Source organism: Amblyomma americanum, chromosome 9 (genome assembly GCF_052857255.1).
Source record: "Amblyomma americanum isolate KBUSLIRL-KWMA chromosome 9, ASM5285725v1, whole genome shotgun sequence".
NCBI classification, from domain to species: domain Eukaryota; kingdom Metazoa; phylum Arthropoda; class Arachnida; order Ixodida; family Ixodidae; genus Amblyomma; species Amblyomma americanum.
Genome location: NC_135505.1, coordinates 92,589,476 through 92,610,313, shown reverse-complemented (window position 1 = coordinate 92,610,313; position 20,838 = coordinate 92,589,476). Strand labels below are relative to the sequence as shown.

General features: G+C 47.3%; 1 protein-coding gene across 1 annotated transcript; it reads left to right on the top strand.

The window, feature by feature from the left end:
• Window positions 1–8,143: 8,143 nt before the first annotated feature.
• LOC144105031 (uncharacterized) lies at window positions 8,144–20,375 on the top strand. The gene is made up of 6 exons (XM_077638247.1): window positions 8,144–8,300; window positions 11,182–11,271; window positions 14,294–14,514; window positions 15,659–15,969; window positions 18,067–18,250; window positions 20,219–20,375. Exons 1-5 carry the CDS (start codon window positions 8,246–8,248, stop codon window positions 18,218–18,220), a joined length of 831 nt encoding a protein of 276 aa, XP_077494373.1. The 5' UTR covers window positions 8,144–8,245; the 3' UTR covers window positions 18,221–18,250; window positions 20,219–20,375.
• Window positions 20,376–20,838: the final 463 nt, after the last annotated feature.

Here is a 20,838-nt window from a genome sequence, read left to right as displayed (position 1 = left end):
CTACGCCGGCATCGCGCAATACAGTTAAAGGGATGACATTACGCAGCTACGCCGGCATCGCACATTACAGTTAAAGGGATGGCATTACATAGCTGGCCGTGTGCCACATGTGATTATGCTGAAGTGCGCACAGCTGCTAAGGACGGCGCAGCGAAAGATTGCACTGTTTGAGAAGTTGCACCGTGCCAACGCATGTGTGCAGATAGCACAAAATAACCGCCCACTCTCCTACCGGTCCGACTTCACGCGGGTGTGGAAGGCATGATGGAGGGTCATTTTTTCGCTTTTTATTCTCACTGGCTTCCGACATCAGCCTTTGCGAGCACATCGTCACACGTTTATTGCTTTGAATTGCGCGAGTGTCGCGATGACAAGCTGCGGGATACCGAAACAAACTGCGGCGTATGCGTGTATGGGGGCATGTCTCCACTTATATTTTGAGCCAACCTTTTTGGCGAGCAAGGGCTACGAGTTGGGGAGTGGACTTGTACTGTGCAGTACACGGTATTAATCGCAAACTTAGTAATCGCATACAACGCGTTCTCGTAACTATTTTTTTTGCTTGAGTATCATTCTTTTGCTGTGCTTGGATGGTCATTCAAAAACCTATTAAAATCGAATATTTTTTGCAGCCCTAATAACATCAAATTAACGAGGCTTTACTTTACCTCTGGAACACTGTGCTACGCTATAAGGCACCAATACGGGCAGCCAGTTTCCCATAAGACTTGTTTACGTGAACTAGACAGCGGCGGGTCGCGTCAGGGGATCGAGTTGAGCGAGGTCAACCCAACTCGATGACTGTCTGTTTGCATGAGCTCGATACTAGCGAGTAAACTCGCCCTTCGCGCCCTGTGAGGCGCGACCGCAAGAGAACTGAACTTGCTCCCGCTTCTGTTCTCCCCTACGGAAAATGAGCTGCGAGTCAACCCACCCCTTGCGGCGGAGTCGAGGGGTCGAGTCGAGTCGAGTTCTCGACCCGACTAGGCGGCATTTAGATGAACCGAGTAACCAGTTTTCAACTCAAATCAACGCATCATGTAAACGCTGCTTTTGAGTTAAACTTCTAGGGTCGCTGCCTGGCGCTCACGCGCCGTGCCCATGAGAGGGTCCGGTGGCCTGTTGGGACATGCCTGCTGCACCCTGGACAAAAACTGGGACTTGGGGACTAGAAGATTTCACTTCGTTTATTGTATGATTCTCGGACTCCCCAGAACGCGGTTAAACAAGCATCCAAAACAGAGCACTCCAATCAAAAACATGTCCACGCCCTGGGGCAGAGCCTATAATGTCCCCCTCTAGTGTTTCACCTCGCCCCTGGAGCGGGCGACCAATCCCTGTCGCACGCACTCTCTCCCCGGTAAACACAATGCCGCTAAGTTGCGAGTCACGCGGCCGGCCGGTGAGCTGCGCGTGACTTTGCGGTTCCTGTGATTCGGGGTCGTCGCCCCACGATACCTCCTTACCGCCGCCGTTGGTGTGACGCGTTGATGTCAACGTGCGGTGCGTTACAATGGTGACCGTTGCCGCCGATCTGAAGGCTGGCCTGGCCGCAAGAAACCGTTGTGGAATGGATCCTCCGACTGATCCCATCAGGACGACGGGAAGCCCACAGGATGAGTCAGGCTTCGGGCTCCCTCGGGGTCGTTCAAAGTTGCGGGTTGCGTTGACGACACATTGACGAGCGAGACACATTGCAACAAAGTATCGGACACCGCCATCGCATTGCCAAACGCTGCCCGGAGTTCGTTGCCATCACCGACAGCTGCTACTGACGTCCAGCTCACGGTTTAAGACCGCGGACCAGCCTCGACATTTCACAGACAAGTATATGAGACCTGTAGAGCATGACCGCAGGCGTCTAAGCCAGGACACAGAGGCATAAAGAGATTTTGTATGGAAGCACTGATCGTCACCGCCGCTGGCGAAGCAGCGATGACAACTTTGCTTGCAGTAGGCAGGCTCAGCTATCAGCTTGTAGTATTCTCTGCGTCCGTCTTTGTCCAAACTAAAATTATTGAAGAAATAGGTACCACTTTCACTGTCATGGAAGTATTCGCAGCATCGCTGTAGGGCTTCACATGTGACTTTACGACGGTAAAGTCAAGCTCTAACTACTGCTTAAATATCTGCCAGTTTTTACAAACGTCACCTTTGTTGCGAAGTGGTTCTGGTGGCTTCAGAAGATCCATTCCGGCAGCCTGGTTTCCCTGTCTTGCGTCTGTTCAGGGCGTTGTCGAGTTCGCCGGCTACTTCCATGTATCGTGCATTCCCGTGCACGTCGCAATGACCGTCCCCGCATCAGGGAAGCGAATGCAGCAAGCTTTTGTTTGGTGTTCGGTTATGTAGCCGAGGCCAACGGGACTGGCGAGGGAAAAAGATAAAGGTAATGGATTTTGCCATCTGGCCAGAGTGATGCAGCTCATGCCGGAACTTATCAGATCGGAGCGCGATACGTATTCAAACGCGCTTTTTGTCGTAGCGAGCAAGGTCGCTTCAATGCCACTAATGGGAAATCTAAAATGAACTGCGGCTTTATTGGTAATATTTTAAATGCACGGCTGCTTTCCTCTTGTGGACATCTACTCTTAATAGTGCAATATCTTAGCCAGTTGTTGAGTGGGAGGGCAAGTCATTTGTGCAAGCATCCGGTGTATGCATTGGTTCCAGGGTTACACCTGTATTGGCTAACATTTTTTTGAGTTTTGTGGACAGGGCGATTGAGCAAGCTTCGAAGGAGTTAGGGGTGCGTATTTTTCGTTATGTCGACGACTATTTGGTGTTTACCCCGCCAGACAGCCTGCCTAGAATGTTAGTCGATGTTCTTAAGGTGTTTAATGAGTACGGGCGTGGGCTAAAGTTTACAACAGAGGTACCCACGAACAAGGAACTGCAGTTTCTAGATTTGGTTTTGTTTTCCCGAGACAAGCACGTGTGCTGGTGTTATCGGCCAAGATCGGCTAAGCCCTTGTTAAACTTCAGGTCAGGTCATTCCAAGCTTATAAAAGAAGGCATTATCTTGTCGTGCCTCCAATCTTCACTCAAGAAGTCCTGCCATGAAATGATTGGGGAGAGCATTGCAGCCCAATCAAACAGATTATGCGCGAATGGCTATCCGGCTCACCTCATTTCCAGGGCAGCGGAAAAATTGCTTAGGCACGTGAAGTATGGGGCTCGGCCGAGTGCAAGAAATGAAAATAAAAATAAAAATAAAAGGCCGGCAGTGGTTCCATATGCGCACAGCATGTCCCATGGGCTCAAAAAAGTGGCAGGCAGATATGGCGTTGACGTCGTATTTTCTGCCCCGAAGAAATTAGGCAGAATGTGTAGACAGGTAAGGCAGAGGCAGGAGGGAAACAAAAGGGTTTGTCAGGTGCCCCATGTTTCCCCTTATGTACCTTGCGAGGTAGGGGTAGTATACCAAATTCCCTTCTCGTGTGGCGCCACATATATTGGCCAAACAGGAAGATGCATCAACAAGCGACTCATGGAACATGAGAACACCAGAAAAAAAGACCCCCTGTCACACGTGGCGGTCCACTGCAGAAGGTGCAAATGCAAACACGAAAAAAAGTACGAAAAAAGAAAAACAGAAGGAGACCCTCTCACTAAAGGTGCATTCCGTTGCAAGAAATGCAAATGTACCCCCGACTATAAGAACACCAATATCGTGTTTCGCCATTGTGATAAGATGACGCGAGAAGTTTTTGAAGCTTTTCTTATACGTGAGAAAGGCGCAACGTGCATTAGTTGCCCATCGGTCGCCCTTTCCGAAGGGGAGATTGGATATCTGGCGTCACATGTGGCATGAGTTGACTATGGTGGCGATTAATCTTTCCTAACTCTGTATATATTTTGTGTGTTTTTTTCAATAAACCCAGTTGTTAGTCAGCGCATGTTTGTCTTTACACCTCAGTTTCCACGTCCCGTCTTTGTTGCGCTGTTTCAAAATGATACGTACCAACTTGCCCAAATTTCTGCTTTACTCCAATTATTTCACCATAAAGCGGAATCCTCAGCAGGCTCACTCCGGACGCGTTGCAAGTGATAGCTGTTGGCGCGACACTACAGTCCCCGTCAAAAGTATACAGCCCAAAGGGTTTGCTTCTAAGCTGTTTAGCGTGACTCATATCAAGCAGTCCAAACCTTGGGAGGATTGAGAACGCGAAGCCATCCATCGTTCAAGAGACTGCGGTCATTGAGGGTTCATAACGAGGCATGCGGCAGGCCTCACAAGCAAACCTCTTGGACTATATACTTTTGACCGGGGGGGGGGGGGGGGGCTACATTAAGACGTTTGTATTTTCATGGTTGCTGTCAAACTTGAAGGATACTGCACATCTGTGACTTCGCAGCAAGGGGAACATTTTGCAGCAGAGAAGTGCGACAACGGTTGAGTGTTCTCAGCATACCCAGCACTTGAATGTCACCGGAAATATTGCATGGTCAAACTACGTAGTTGTACGCCATTGTTAGGCTTAACATTGCCATCCGACTAAGCGCTGGTGCTCTCTCCCACGCAAGCCCATTGTTCCAAAGAGAGAAAAATTTTGGGACGAACCTGAGCGACAGATGCAATACGTCAGTCTGTGGAGCGGAGTGTTATGACAATGAACATCATGCGCGCTTAACTGCACTCTAAACGGAAAGGAGTAGGAAAGGAGTAATCTGTCCTATAGCACACACCCTTTTAAAAAAGTGCGTTCGCTAGAGGACAGCTTACTTCCCTTTTACTCCCGTACTAGCGTATTCATGTTTAGTGTGTATCTCGCTTCCCTCCTTGCGTGGAAGTGTTTGCTTGACGACGAGTAATAGATCTTGACAGTCGCATAGATGCGAAGAATATCAATTTCTTTCATAACAGTACAATAATATTGAAGGTTTCATCCTCGTTATCTGTTTTCCAAATATCCCCAGAATTATGCTTTGCACAACAATGTAATCACTGTCCGATTATTGCAATGGAGGAGCGGTGATCGCTCACCAAAGGGACTTCGGGGTTGACGGTGATGATGATACTTATGATGGTGATTATGATGTTTAGACCGAAGGACAAGCGCTCCCTGTCCCCTGCCGCAGCGTTGGCAAAAGCTTCGAACATGAACCAACTAGCTCAAGTTTCCGGTTTACACATATATTTGTATCAATAAGCAGTTTACCCCGCAAGGTTGGGGCCCTCAGTGGAGGGCTCCTGCAGCGGCTGCCGTCAGCCGGGCCCGGTCTGCCAGCTTGCAATGGTCATCCAGGTCCGAGCTGAACATCTTGCAAGCTCACAGACTGCTCGCCATACGACGGTCGCTGTGCCTACCGTGCACGCGCCAGGGATAAGTGGATTGAAGTCAGCGGACCGCCATGCTCGAGCGTGGAAACGGAGACGCGCACTTTGCCTTATTGGCGACTGAACATTCTGCTGTCTTTCACTCTCGCGGAGCTTCCGACGTTCATTCGGGAAAGGCCGCCCACGCTGGTTGCCGAAAGACATCCGGATAACGGCATGGCCTGTAGGACACGCAAAATCAGCCCTCTTGCTAGTCTCCGTTCCTTAGGAACTCTGCCAAAGAGGTGTCTTGTATAGTCGGGTAATTAAGTATTTCAGTCGACTAAAGCCTCCTTTCGTATAAGAAGCGAGTAATGCCTGGGAAAGGAAGAAAAGAAAGAAAGAATGAAGGAAAGAATGAGAGAAGGAAAATAAGAAAGAAAGGAAGGAAGAAAGAAGGAAATAAATAAAGTAAGAAAGAAAGGAAAGGAAATAAATAAATAAAGAACGAAAGAAAGAAAGAGCTGCCAATGGAGATCTCGCAAAGATTCTTGTACCTATTGCCGGTTACAAATACTCGATGACTTTAAATCAGGGCTTCCAATAGTTGGACTGTGCGTGAATATTGAATAATTTACCTACTAGAGAGCACCGAGTTTACAAACCCACGTCAACGAGCAGGTGCCTAAGCATCAAGTGCGTATTCCCAACCGTTTTAAATGAGCTTTCGCTTCAGGCACCACTCCAAACATATTACACAGCTCTTAGGGAGCACATGGTGATAAAGACCAACACCTTCTTGAGAGAATGAACACGCGAGTCAAGCAGGGCGATGTGTCCCTGTGCGTATTCAGCAGCAGACGAAATCTTCTGCAAGTGATCATCATCATCGTCGTTATTATTTTCAGTTGTCAAAGCACACAGAACATTGAAACTTTTCATACGCCACCAACCCAAATTGGTCAGCCAGCCATCTATCGCTTTCACATATCTATGAAGAAAGACAACAGTCACCGAAATCAAGGAAAACATTGCAAAATTTTCTCTTCTTTTTATAATATTTCAGGTATTATTGAATTAGAAGTTCGTATGTATGAAATTCGAGCTGAAAGGAGACCGCATTACCCCAAGTGATGTATGCAAGCCACTGCAAGTGCTGTATGATCGTATATTTCTTAACCGCTACAATGCCGCAAATGCCTTAGGCCCTAGGACATGTCAGCGCCAACGAACTCGCGGTGTATCGAACCTCATAGTGCCGAAATCAGGAAGCTGAAGGTGTTACAACTATGCGGGCCTCATGTCAGCTAGACAGAAGATTGCTCGTGTATAAAAAAAGTAACTAGTTCCGAGCGGCAAATGGTGTGAGACAGCTCTGTGCATCACAAAGCCGCTGAGGCAGTCTGAAGACTAAGAGTATATAAGCGTTAAAAAATGATGCTGCATATCCCATATTGTTCAGGTATTGTATTGCTTTGCTTCCATTGGTCCGCTCCTCCTTAGGCATCGGAGCCGACGAATGACTATGACCGTTGGCTAACTACTTTTACAAGGCCCGCAGCGCCTCCTAGTAATGGTGGTAGGAGCGATGGTAAGCATCGAGAGAACTCTTACAAAATTAAGACCCCTGTTCGCTACGGCTTCATGACTTATGTGTCAGAATAAAGTTGCTGAATGGGCGAACTGCTTGAAGAACTCTTGGCACCAAATACTTGATGGCGTCATTTCACCTTTGAAATTATTCTTTAGGCATTAGAGACTTTTATAATAGGGTGACGCTATCGGTTACTAGCATAAAGGAATAGCGGGGGGCCAGTGAGCAGGCGCAGGGCCATAACTCCCCTCCCTCCGGTTATTGTCCTGCGCCTGCACACGGGCTCCCCGGTATTCCCCTATGCCTCTGACCGATAGCGTCACCCTATTCTAAAAGTGCTTATTAATATACATGGACCATACCATGGTAGGCTGCTACGACCGCTAAATAATTTATAAATAAATTTCGTCTTCATGCTGTTTCGGTTTCACTGAAAGAACGTTTGCTGTGACGCAAAAGTTGGCTTGTGGTCACGCGAGGCATAGAGAAAACTGCTTCACAATCGCTGGTACATCGTTCGTTGTCATTCTGGCTCATGAATCAGACCGGATAAAGTGCGTAGTAAATTAAAGCTACATATCAGCAATAATATTGCAGTTTTCTCCATCCCTCCCATGACAAAGTAACATTTAACATCACAGATGTAACTGAATTCTAAAAAACATGAGGGATGAAAATTAGTTATGAATAGCGGTCGTAGACGATTACCACGCGATTATCCATGTATTTCAATGTGTATGCATCATTACAGAGAAAAAAACATGCAGCTAAGAGTAGGTGGTTATACTCCTTTGAAGGCTCGACTATGGTTGAATAAAACATGGCGCTTTTTTTATCCTTTGATAGTAAAACAAAAATATGTGGTGTCCACGACACTGTTCTGCTCAGGATGCGTACGATTAAGGAGAACAGGTTCAGGACCTCTAGCTATAGGAGACGACAGCTTGTAATATGAAAACGAGGATATGCGTGGCCTAAGGCTCTTAACCACATTAAAAGGTAAGTAAAAAGGGCAGTATTCTAATTTTTACCTTGCCTTTTTTGTGTGTTCTCCGCACCAGTTCGAATCTGCGCAAGATCCTCTAGACGCGAAAGAAAAACTCACGAAATCGCAATGCGCCAAGCGACTCAATGTGTCGTGCCTCGAGCCGCACCATTTCTCCTCGAAGACCGCCCAGAGGAAGATGCGAGGACGTTCCGCGTGTTCCGCTCCGTAGGACATCACGGCACAGACGTTCAGGCGTCCAGAAACGATGCTCGTAGTCGCACACGTGGCCTCTTCTCATCAGCCTGATTGACTGGTGACCGAAGTTACGCCACGGAAATCACGTGACACTGCGTCACACGGGCGCATATAAGAAGGGAGCGGGGAGTGTTTCGCGGTGGCAGACGGCATGGAGCGCAGCAAGCGAGTCCTGGTCGTCCTGCTCCTCTTCCTCGTGGAGTCAGGTATGCCTACAGATAACCTCCGCTTGGCAGCTTTTCCTAGGCGCCCGCAAGAGCGATGCACAGGTTGATGTACAGGTTTGCCACCCCATACCCGCCTCTCTTCACTTCTTTTTTGAATGACTTAAGTTCACATCTTAAGCGTGTTTTGCCAACTTGGTAACTTTGCCGTGTGCTCAGGCGAGCGATGTTGTGAGCGTCTGTGTAGAAGGCTAACTTTGGAGTGCCTGTAAACTTAATGAAAGAAGCATTGTTAATCAACTATAACATATGTTGGCTGCTATGATCGAGGCCGGTGAACTCTGGTGAGTTCTAAAGGTCAGTGGTAGATAATCATGCCATAGATAAAAGAGAAGACTGCGTTCATAATTGGGCTCTCTCAGCTTACACGTAACTGAGCTACGATCTCCTTTCGTAACCTGGAGAAGAGGATCTCCGAAGCTACTTCTGCTGTTAGGATTTGAACTGTCAACTCCTCCCCCCCCCCCCCCCCCCCTCCCCCTCCCCTCACTCGTTTTCTACGCTCCGGCTTGGGTCTAAGTGTGCTGTCTACGAGACGCTATACCTTACGGAGCACGTTGACTAGTCTAACGATTCCAGAAACGTAGACAGGTGCTTTTGCAAAAAACGATACCGAGTGTTGCCAGGTGGCACGCTCCGTAACTACACGTTTGAAAGGAATTTCTGTGTATGTGTTTTTGCAGAAAAAAAACAATCTAGACAATTTTCTCATAACTACTAACAGACCGTTGAAGCCTTACCAAATTCATTTCCCCAACAACCAAAGTGTCTCAATTTTTTTGCCTATTAATGTTAATAGAGACTTTTTGAAGTTTCATGATTAGAAGTGTTCAGGGAGGCGCATGCGTCCTGTTTGTGTTAGAGTGTATTAATACCTGTGTTTTTTCCAATAAACCTTCGGAAACGCGGGTTACTAGATTTGAATACAGTGTGTAGTAAAGGCGGGATCGCAGACTCGCGAGTGGACGTTGCTCTATTGGGCGCGCCGCTTTCATAAAAGACCTAAAAAGCAGCATTAAATCATTACGGATTATGTGCACTGTTCCAACTTAGTTGCTGTCTATCAAGAATGCCGCAGGATATACTTATGGCGGGTGACACTGCAAATGCGGTGCTTCTGGTTATGCGGCGCAGTGACAGGGCACAGTGTTATATCAATCTCAATTAAGAGGCCATGGTCTTAGGGTATGATTAGGGAGGGGAGGGGTGACCAGGGCCGACCCTCAGCCGAAAAAATCAGCGGCTGAGGACAGGAATGATTTCATATTATTAGCCAGGGTAAAACTACGTTTGTTTGGGAATGCACTGTGGGCGCCACCGTTTATGGATGGCGGGCTTTTCGTAGAACGCAACAGTTTATTCTGGGAGACGATATTGCCAGTATGGTATATTGATTTGAAAGCCGGCCAGCAGAAGGCGAATGTGCACTTTGAAGCGAAATTGCGCTAAAACCATTGTCAACAGTTGTTACCCTTGTCTGAAATATACAGAAAAGTGCGTCCGTCCGTTACATTTTTGGTCACGTGACCTAGGTCGACGTGACCTTGTGATGTCACGTGATGTCTCTGCCACGCTCGCGCCAGCTGCTCTTCTTCTCTGTCGTGAAATGAATTCAAGCGTGGCAAATTCAAATCAGTACAATGAGTCGCAAACGGCTTTCGCCTTCCCGCAGTTAAGAACTGAGTTATCTATGTGCCCCAAACAAATTTTTGTCTATGTAGTTCGTTATTTTTAAAGGTAAATAAAACGCTGCGAATGCTGTTTTATTACACTGAGGGCAGATAATTATGACCAAGCCACGTTTGGAAAACGAAGCCTGAGATTTTGTCTAGGCATTAAGTGACGCGCAGCTTGAGTCATTAATAAACGAATTGCACGGGGTCATGCACCTTGGGCCAATACCACGTTTTCTCCATTACAGTTAAAATTACTTCCGGTCCCGCTTAATGGTCTCAGTCGCCGTGCTACTAGCTGTTACAGACTGATCAATTTAGCTACCACAATAGCTGTTGCCTCTAAGATAGACCAATATGTAATACAATTCGCGGTATCAGCTTTCGGTTCTGTGCAGGAATAACGGCGGAACGAACTGCGGGAACGGATTGCAAAGCGTGATCAATTACCCGTACAGTGGGCGTAAAAATAATATGCAGAGAACTAAACTCATTCAGCAGTTTCTGAAATGAACTACAGTTTACGATAGGCATAGCGAGGATCCTGAAGCGGTAAAGGAATACAACTTAGGGCAAGTAGTTACCGCAAATCCGGACGACGAGAGTGAAATAGCTGGAAGAGTAAGAATGAGCTGGAGTACATTAGGCAGGTACTTTCTGATCATGAATGGCAGCTTACCCATATCTCTCAAGAGAAAAGTATACATCAGTTGTATCTTACCGGTACTCGCCTGCGGGGCAGAAACGCGGAGGGTAATTCAAGGGTTCAGCTTGAGTTAAGGACAACGCAGCGAGCTATGGAAAGGAAAATGATATGTTTAACGTCAAGAAACAGGAAGAGAGAAGAGTAGGTCAGGAGATTAACGCGAGTTAATCACATCCTAGTCGAAATCAAGAAAAAGAAATGGGAATGGGCAGGCCTTGTAATACGAAGGCAATATAATTGGTTGTCGTTAAGGGCGCAGCAGGGGCGGCAGGAAGTTAGGTGCACGAGCGGATGAGATTAGGAAGTTTGCGTGTATAAAGAGCCTCAGCCCGCACAGGGCGAGTTTAATTGGAGAGATACGGGAGAGGCCTTTGCCCTGAAGTGGGCGTGGTCAGGCTGATAATGATGATGACGGTGATACTTTTGCGACCACCGCACATGGACCCCCTGTTCATACTATACCTCCTCTTTATTTTATGCGCAGCTCTCTTCCCAGCCCAATGTCAGGTGCTGAGAACCAACCACCCTCCACCATTCAACTTTGGCAGCGGCATCGTACGGCTCATCATAAAATGTAAGCATTACGTATTCGCCTTGCCAGGAGTTATGCTTCGTACCTATTTACAAAAACCACGCCCGGTACACTGCATCCTTCATTCGAACAATGCGTATTTGGGGTTCATTTTTTCGCCGACTTCGCTCAGCGAAGAGTAGCATGCCTGCGGAAAACATATTCACTGGGCATCGTCGCTAGCAAGAGAAAGAGAAAAATAATGTTTGCTATCGAAACTTTGGTCTTGTTTGCCGACTTGTAGTGCCATGAAACTTTGCTATGAAAGCTCTATTGTGGCTGTTAAAATTTTGATGACAAGTGTGCCTCAATCATTATTTTTTAGACGAAGCAAGTCCTCTTGTAGGAAAGTTGGCTAAGCACCCTGAGGCTCCTCCTTCCCTGTTCACTTTCAGCTGTCAATCAATATTTGCTATTCTTAGTGTGTTGAGATTCCTGATGTCTATAGAGCATAGCTGCTCTGCTCTAAAGGCGACGGTATTAACAAAAATGATTTTAGTTCTGTTTCTGGGTATGTTCACATTTGTGCGTGAGCACAAAAACATTTAGTAAGGCTGAGGAAATAAAATTTAAAAGCAATTTTTCCCGCCACTTGATTCGATTCAAAATCGTGGCGTCCACAACGACAAGGACTGGTTGCCGCCGTATTGAAGTCAATGGCAACGTAGCACAGCCATATCCTGTTATACTCACAAAATTCGATGTAGACGCATGCACTTCAACTGCAAATTGGGCCGGTGAGGGCGACACCTGTATCTCGTTTTTTAGTCTGCTATAACATAACATAACATAACACAACATAACGTAACATAACGTAACATAACATAACATAACATAACACAACATAACATAACATCACATATCATTCTGAAAGTTCCTTTTTCGGTGAGAGTGGTTTCTTTGTCATTAGCATGCAGTAGTCTATCAATAGAGGTCTACTTCAATCGGTCCTTAGTGTCCCATTAAGGCACTTGGATTCGCGAGCCATGGTCTCGGCCGACATGCGATGCTGCAAATTGAATCCAAGGTATTGATTTATTCACAGCTTACAGAACATTGTTACCGATTGGTATAGCGTAGAAATATTACGGGGGTACTAATAATGCGATGCTACTCCGCAGTTAGTGCAGCTCTGTGCAAGTGACGAGGCTTCCCGGCCGTGTTAAAGATGAAAAAGTGAAAAATCGCAGCAGCATGTACAAGCCAACGCTGCAAGGGCCTTAGCCCATTGCTGCAGTGTTGATGAGGCCCCAGACGACGAGACCATTAGCGCCAACTGCCGCTTCTGCTTCCGTATCGACGGTAGCTGTCGCCGAACTGCCCTGCAGAGCTGGAAAGGGTACAGCTCTTCCAGGCACGGTCGAGAGACGTCTCGGTGGCAAACTAAGATAGCCGCAAAGAGCGAGTTTGCCGACGGCTGTCGCGCGGGTGCCTGTACAGGCTATGTACTGGAACGACGTTGCGCATAGCTTTGCCCTCTTGCTCTCCGAAGCATCCAAGTTACCAGGAAAAGCCGCTCCTGCAGCGCGCTGGAGCCATTTCCCGTCGCAGTGGTTGTAGCGAGCAGTCTTTCATTGCGCTCCGCATACAAGCACACCTGACTACGAAAAAGATAATGTGTGGTAGAACAAACTTGATACTAGTGAACTGTTTATTGCACTAGAGGTCAGTAACTCTAGGTGGGGATAACAAGTGTTTATAGAATCAACAGCAAACTGGAGCGAGCATAAATTCCGCAGAAAAGTAGCATTGTGATGCTGATTGTCTCCGCTTTTAGTTTTCTATAGTTCCATTAATAATCAGGCAAAAACAAACATTGCATAAATATTCGACTGCGTTGGACTAAACTCTATAAATATGTTCTAATGCAACACGCTAGCTGTTGAGAAATACGCTGCGGATACGATTAAGCAAGTGACAGTTTTCAGCTAATGTGGATCTATGGCACTGCAGCCTGGATTGTCCAGGGTAGCGCCATCTTTTGCGAGCGAGATACAATGCATGGAGATGTATGAAGCACCGCATCAAGCAGTTGGTGGACAGGAGGCAGCTGTTGATGTAATTTTATTTCTAACGAGGCAGATGCCGTTCTGCCAACTACGTATAACAGCTGCCCCGGCACCCAGCATTTCCTGTCTTCTAAACTTCATTCTCCGCCATCCAGCGTGCGATGTTCCAACACTGTACGTGAATTTTTAGCGTAAGCCATCCGCTTGACATCCCATCAATGTAAACCCAAAAGATGTATAATCATAAGTTCTTGTGCTTTTCATAAGTATAACTTGTTTTCAGGCTGCATGAGGTCTGCCGGACTCAAAAGCAGCGGGCAAATTTGGCGCGAACATACAAACCTCAGAATGCTGTCACCTTTTATTTACAGTGGTGTTAGCTGGTAGCTGCCGTCATCGGAGGTGGGCAAAAGCATTCGCACACTCTGTCACAAAACAAAGAAAAGGTGGTTACAAAAAAACACTGCAGTAAAAACAACTACAAATGCGAGTACAACGTTTCAACGTATGCAAATTACATTTTAGATGTCCTCTTTGATCCTATTTTGGAACGATAGCCCTGTATCACATTCTGGAACAGCAGCCGGTAAGGCATTATTCTGCGCTATATTTTTGAGAAGTGAGCAGACGTATGAGTTAATGTGTGGTTTCAGAGTGTGGTAATTACAATCATGCCTTTGTTCTAAATTATTTTGTTCCGGTGAAAACAAGCAATAGGAGGTGTCATTATAAAAAAAACTTCCAAGGTTAATAAAAAAAAGTTTCAGCTAAACCGCTTTCAGCCGATTTGCTAAAGGAGGAAATTTCATTGGATTCAGCATTGCTGTGGCTGAATCCCTGCGTGAAAATTTTCATTAGATGAATCTAGCTGGTTCGCGTTGCACTTTATATAGAATTTGAATTAGCTCAATTTGGAAAGGAAGGGGATTTCAGGTGTACCTGTCCCAACATAGGGCGTGCAAATCCACACCCCTTGCTGTTCGTCCTTATATAAACGCCTTTCCATCTCGTTGCAGCGTACACGGATGAACTGATCCGCGACCTCGGCGACAGCCCCGTGTTGCGGCTGAGCGAGTCCCAGGCCGAGTTCCTGCGACAGCGACTGGGCCGCCTCTACGAGCACGTGCGCCGCCACCCGGCGCTACACCAGCGCTACCTGTGGGTGGGCCGGGACCGGCCCCGCGGAAGCCCCGACGAGCCCACGCTGGCGGCGCAGTCGTCCCCAGGCTACGAGCCGGTATTCAGGCTGCGTGCGGTTGTTGCTTGGTTTACCTGGAACGACACCTATAGAGCTCACTCTAAAGTGCTGCAAGACAATTCATTTACTCGCTATCTATATGCGAAGCATCTATCTTCTCTGTGTTACATTCAGGCGTTAGTGAAGCACCTTCCCGCCGAACATCCTTGTGCAGCGGCTTTGTGCAGCGTAGTTGAGGAGCCTACTGCGAAAAGAAGGGCTTTTTCCTGTTCATATACTTGACTGTTGTATACATTATACTGAGCAAAAACAATAACATACTTTTCTTGAAACGTTCAAGCATTCCTCCGAAGAAAGTTCGTGAGGTTTACAGTCACTCGGTACTGCAAGTCTAATAAACGAGCATAACAATGAAATCACAGGCTAGGTACCTGTGTTACAATAAACAGTGTTGTACGAAATAGCGCTCTGAAAATTAAAGGCGCAGTATTGTCTCCTGAAGGATGCGACAAAAATGGCACTTTTTAAAGCTACCGCCTTTACGACCCCTTATACTCGACAGCATATAGACAATACATATTTTACATCGTGTTGCCTAAAAACAAGCAAAAATAAGAGTGCGCTGTCCACACAGCGTCAATAAGTGGCGGCGCAAAACTCAGATTTGCAGCGTCAAGGACCCTGTAAGGTCGCCTCCATTTTCATCCCTTCGCAAACGGCCGACGCAGGGACAGTAGCCCTGAAACGTTCCGAGGAAAGATCCGGAAAGTAGAAATCACTCAGTTTCTTAGTTTCTGCGCATCTATAATGGCCTTGAGGGTACACCCTTTGCCAAAAGTACGCAGTCCAAGTCTGTGCTCCTGAGCCATGCTGTGTGCCTCGATAAGCATCGCCAGCGGTCCAAATCTCTTGAAGGTGGGAGGACCTCATGTCTTCACCGGTCCGAGTTAGATTGTCCGCGACACTAGAAGAGCCTCACTACAAGACATATAAGCCAACTCCTTGAGCTATGTACTTTTGGCAGAAGCTGCACATCTGCCACCCGAAAATCTTGAACGCATCGTGATGGCTCCGGCGCCGCGTCGTCAAGCATCTCGGAGGCAAATATTAGGACCCTAGAATTTTGCGCTGCACTATATATATGTTCGCGCTCAGTCGCAGTAGTGTCTCTGTCGTTGCGCAGGCGGAATCTGCGGCGGCCACACTGAGCAAGCGCGGCGGCCGGCTTCAGGGATCCGGGGCTGACCCGCCCCGGGTTCCCCAGGGTGGCGACCGGGGCAGCGTGCGGGGCGTGAAGAGGACCCCTCCGGAGACGCCGCTGGCGCCCCTCTCGGAGGAGATCTGCCGCACGAGCACCGCCTGGGAGCGGCTCAACCAGACGGTCGACTCGTTCGGCAACCCCGTCGAGGTGGTCCAGGACGAGGCCTTTCCCCAGTGGGTCTTCTCGTACCGCTGCGCCTCGCAGGGGACTCCCTGCGTCGGCATCGACGCCCTGTGAGTCCAACTAGCCCCACACAGTTCGCGCTTCTCCCGCCAGGTGCTACGTCGCCTTCAGCATTCACGCAAGGAGTGAGTGAGTGAAATACTTTGTTTCAAGTGAAGAAGACGACCTCATGCTACTCTCCGGATTTACCTCTCTGTCGAGAGATCAGGGACAGGAGGGATAGGGGTGGACAGGGTCGCCGCGTCAGATGCTGGCCTGGATTTCTTGAATCGCGGCGGCCTCTTCGGCCAGTTGGACGGCGAGAAGCTAATGCTCACGGTACGGGCAACGCAGCGAAGTCTCCCAGGCGTCTCTACAATATCTTTTATTCTCCCTGCCTGGGGAAAATGCGCAGGGGAAAAAAAGTGAACTTTTCGGCGGTAGACAACAACGGTGGCGGGTTGCCTTCATAGAAGTAGGGATAATACGCCCTGGAGGGCAGTCACAATTTTTAGTGAGATAACGCTCGACATGTGATTTTGCGAAAACCACACGGCTTCTCCACCACGAAATTCTCTGAGGGAGAGGGTCGTGATGTCGTCAGCATCGCCAAATTTGAAAATCTGGGAACTGGAATTTCCTTCCTTTCTTCTTTCACTCCCTCATTTACCCTTCCCTTACGGCGCGGTTCAGGTATCCACCGATATATGAAACAGATACTGCGCCATTTGCTTTCCCCCAAAACCAATTATTATTATTATTATTAATTTTCGAATACCTTTCGTTGGAATATGATATGGGATTTTACTAACTGGGCCCTCTATTGTGCCTTAATCCACCCACTGATCCCTATAATTACATTAATACACCCACTAATCCTCAGTAACCTGCCATAATCTACCCACGTATACCGACTAATGCATCTTAGTCCACCAAATAATCGCCACTTATTTACAGGGTTGATCAGAAGTTGCCAGACCACTGTGTTTGCTTTTCAGGGGAATATCCTACCACCTATGATACCACTAAAGCTATCAAGATTCTCAGAGGTGAGAATGGTACTTCTCCTATCCTCTATAGAGATTTTGGCCTTGGTGGAGTCTCGTAAGTGCCTGACTGTAGCGCTCGCAACCAGATCCTGTCGCCTGGGAACTTTTGACCGACCCTGTACCTTAATCTATATTCTCGGCTCAGCCTTCTTGCAAAATTTGGGGGGGGGTCCTTTAGAATAACTGAGAATGGGCTCCAAATGGTGACGCATTTTATTCTTTAAGAATGTTCTTAAAAAGACCCATTTTAATTTTAAATTTAAGAAACATGGTGTGTAGGGCGCTCGACTACTGATCCGGAGTTCCCGGGTTCGAACCCGACCGCGGCGGCTGCGTTTTTATGGAGGAAAAACGGTAAGGCGCCCGTGTGCTGTGCGATGTCAGTGCACGTTAAAGATCCCCAGGTGGTCGAAATTATTCCGGAGCCCTTCACTACGGCACCTCTTCTTCCTTTCTTCTTTCACTCCCTCCTTTATCCCTTCCTTGACGGCGCGGTTCAGGTGTCCAACGATATATGAGACAGATACTGCGGCATTTCCTTTTCCCCCAAAACCAATTATTATTATTATTAACATGGTGTGAGCGGGCACTATTTTTCTTATTTTATATTCCGCCCTAAAGAGCGTTTTCGGAACAGCGCGAAGAATTAAGACGTCAGAAAGACTCACAAGCCAAGTGCTCATCCAATGCACCTCACTTCTTCGTTCTTCACGCTGTTGCTTAAACAGTGCATCACGAACTCGTCCGTATAGCCATTGTGTTGTTGTTTATTATAATGTTAAAGGAATAAAGAACTGAAGTACTGAGCAATTTTCACCCGAAATCCTCGGATTCTGGGGAGAGGTCGTCACAAAAGAGGATTAGTAGAATACGCTGAGCTACCCTGCAATAGTTAGCATCACTACAGACTTCCATAAGAGCACCGCCTTCAGGCACAGTCACGTGGACTAAATAGGACTGTACAAGTAGTTGTTCTCATATATGATGGGATCGAAACTTGATCAGGTGCACAATACATTCGAGGGGGCAGTTTATTTGCCACACACTGTCCGATTTAGAATATACCTTGTGGCTACTCACGAGTGTGCCACCCTGCGTTTGTCGGTGTTCTCCTCGCAGGTACGACAGCGAGTGCACGGAGCGATCGGGATTCATGATCTTGTACCACCGCAAGAGCGGCTCCACCAACGACACCCTGCCTTCTTGGGGCGCCGTCGAGGTTCCGCATCACTGCACCTGCAAAATCACCCCCAAGGTCATTGCCGAGGCGTAACACGCCTCCCACACTCGGGCACATGAAAAGGTGCGCTCCAGGGTGTAAAATAAAAATAAAGTGGAAAGGGGTTCACGTAATATGACACCAGTTTTATCGTCATGCTGAGGACGATGATACTGTATATATACCATTCCAACCTATAGGCGTCTCCTTATTGATTGCCGAGCTGCTGCGCTCGAAGCAGCGAGCAATAAGCCGACGCCCACGGAGCGCTTGGTTCAGCGAACTAGAATATTCTGTAGTATTCATGACGTTTTGTGGACGCAAACTTTCGAAGACAAGGACAGAAGACACAGAACACGCGCGTGTGCTGTGTTGCTCTCTTAGTCTTCGAAAAGTTTGCGCATACAAAACGTCGTGAACAGCTTCTAACACACCCAGGTGTATCTTCTATTGATTTTATAGTAGGATACAACAAAAGAGTGCAGCGAATGCCCCTCAGAGGAAAGACTCCAGTCAATGACGTCAGCCGGTTCTCGTGACGTCGCGGTTAACACCCTAGCGCGAAATTCCAGGGGACTGGCAGGTGCCTCCGTAAAATGGGATTAACCGCGACGTCATGAAAATCATGCAGTGGGCCCCATTGGCTGACGGGCCTACTTTTGGGGGTATTTGCCGCTGCTTTCTTGAGCTGCATCCTACTCACTATAGCTCGGTCGAGCCAGGTGCAGAAAGCAATCGATCGACCAATATGGCGACGCCCATGTTTAAAGGTCAATAAGAGGTCATGTATAGACCAACACCGATTTGTGACTTAAAGAAAATGCGGTGGCGCTGTTTTACCAGCCAGATGTAAAAGCTGCAGTTACGCCGCAAAGGAATACATGTGCACAAAAGTCTTCAAATCAGTTTTCTGATTTCACAGTGCACCCATGAGGTGGTCCTTCGTGAATTAGAATCAAGCATATCGTAGAACATGTTGTGAAAGTATACGTAATTTTAAAGGCCGTGTATTTTTGAAACTCCGCGATACGTTCGCGTTGAAGCCACCCCCATCTGGGGGTACCGAGATGGATTGCGACCTATACAAACACACGTAAACAAAACTTTCAGAAAATTTTTTACAGAGTACTCCCGGAAGCGCCTGTTCGTTAGCTTCTGGTGAGTGCTAAAGTGAAGAGTGTGGCAAAGTATCATACCAAAAAATTCCGTACACAATTATTTTTGAGCGGAAAACCGTTTAATTATGAACGCAGTTTTTTCGTATAATGTAAGATTTCAGTATAGCAATCAATATATCTGCCGACTACCCGACGGCAGTCTTGAATTTTTTTTCTGGTACACTTGTTCCTCGTACACGTGGCCGTTTAGAGTGTGTTCGTTTTCCTGCTCACTAAGCTATGCTTGAGGGTTTTACCCGAGGAACTTCGCTGGGTATCGCCACTACTTAGGATTTTAGCAATACAAACTATTTGTTCAAGCGACAGAAGTTAATCACAAGATTCGCGGTGGCTCATTGGTTATGGTGCTCGGCTGATGACCCGGAAGACGCGGGTTCGATCCCGGCCGCCATGGTTGCATTTTGATGTAGTTGGAATTCTAGAAGCCCGTGTACTGCGTGATGTTATTGCACGTTAAAGAACCCTAGCTGGCGGAAATTTCCGGAGCCCTCCACTAAGGCGTCGCCCATAGCTCGAGTCGCTTTGGGACGATAAACCCCCCAAATCATAAACCATTATCACTAGAGAATACACCCGAAAATATATACAATAATGTGACAGTAGTGCAGCGTAAAAAACAACTAACAATGATATAAGAATGTAACAGTAACTGAGTAAATGCAAAATCAGGGCCAAATGGAACGCGAACGGGAGAGTTCAAGCGCGAGCACAAAAATATGAGAATGTTAAGTGCTGTGCTTGAAGTAAGTTTGTTTTGGTGTCCCGTGCAGAGAGAGGTATCGCAGTTCCGAACTGAATATCTTTTCCTTTTTACATTCTTAATTCTTTCAATACCCGATGATACCTGGACGGTTTTCTTGGCACCTCTTTTCAGGAACGACGGCTTCCCGTCTTCAAGCGAGACAAGTGCTTCGAAGAGGCATGCAAGAGTAGCGACTAAGCGGGAAGGCTGGATTTCCGGCCAATAAGAAGAATAAAAAAAAAGGTGCAACACGAAGCACCACTTCCGGTTCGTCCGGTGCATACAAACCACGTGCATTGTCTTGTTTCCTTCTTCGCCCGAATGCTTTGCATTGGTCACTACGTAAAGAATTGCTGCCAACGGAGCCGTTGCCAGAAGTTCAACGGACGGGTCCAGCGCAGCTTGAAGATTTTACCGCGTTTTGACGTGCAGTTCCGTTTTGGAGCGAAAGCTCTCTTTCCAGCCTACAAACTGTGAAGGTCATGTTACGGCACAGATATGACCTTCAAGCGGCCTGAATTAATAAAAAAATAACCGAATAAAATTCTAGTGAAGGTGGGTATCGAACCCGGACCCTCGGCATTCGAGACGGGGACGTTTTCACTCCACCACGACTTTCAGTTTGTGTTCCCATATGGCATTTATTACACGAGGTTATGTATGTACAGAAAGTGGATGTTTTGGTTTGTGGGGGTTTAACGTCCTAAAGCGACTCAGGCTATGAGGGACGCCGTAGTGAAGGGCTCCGGAAA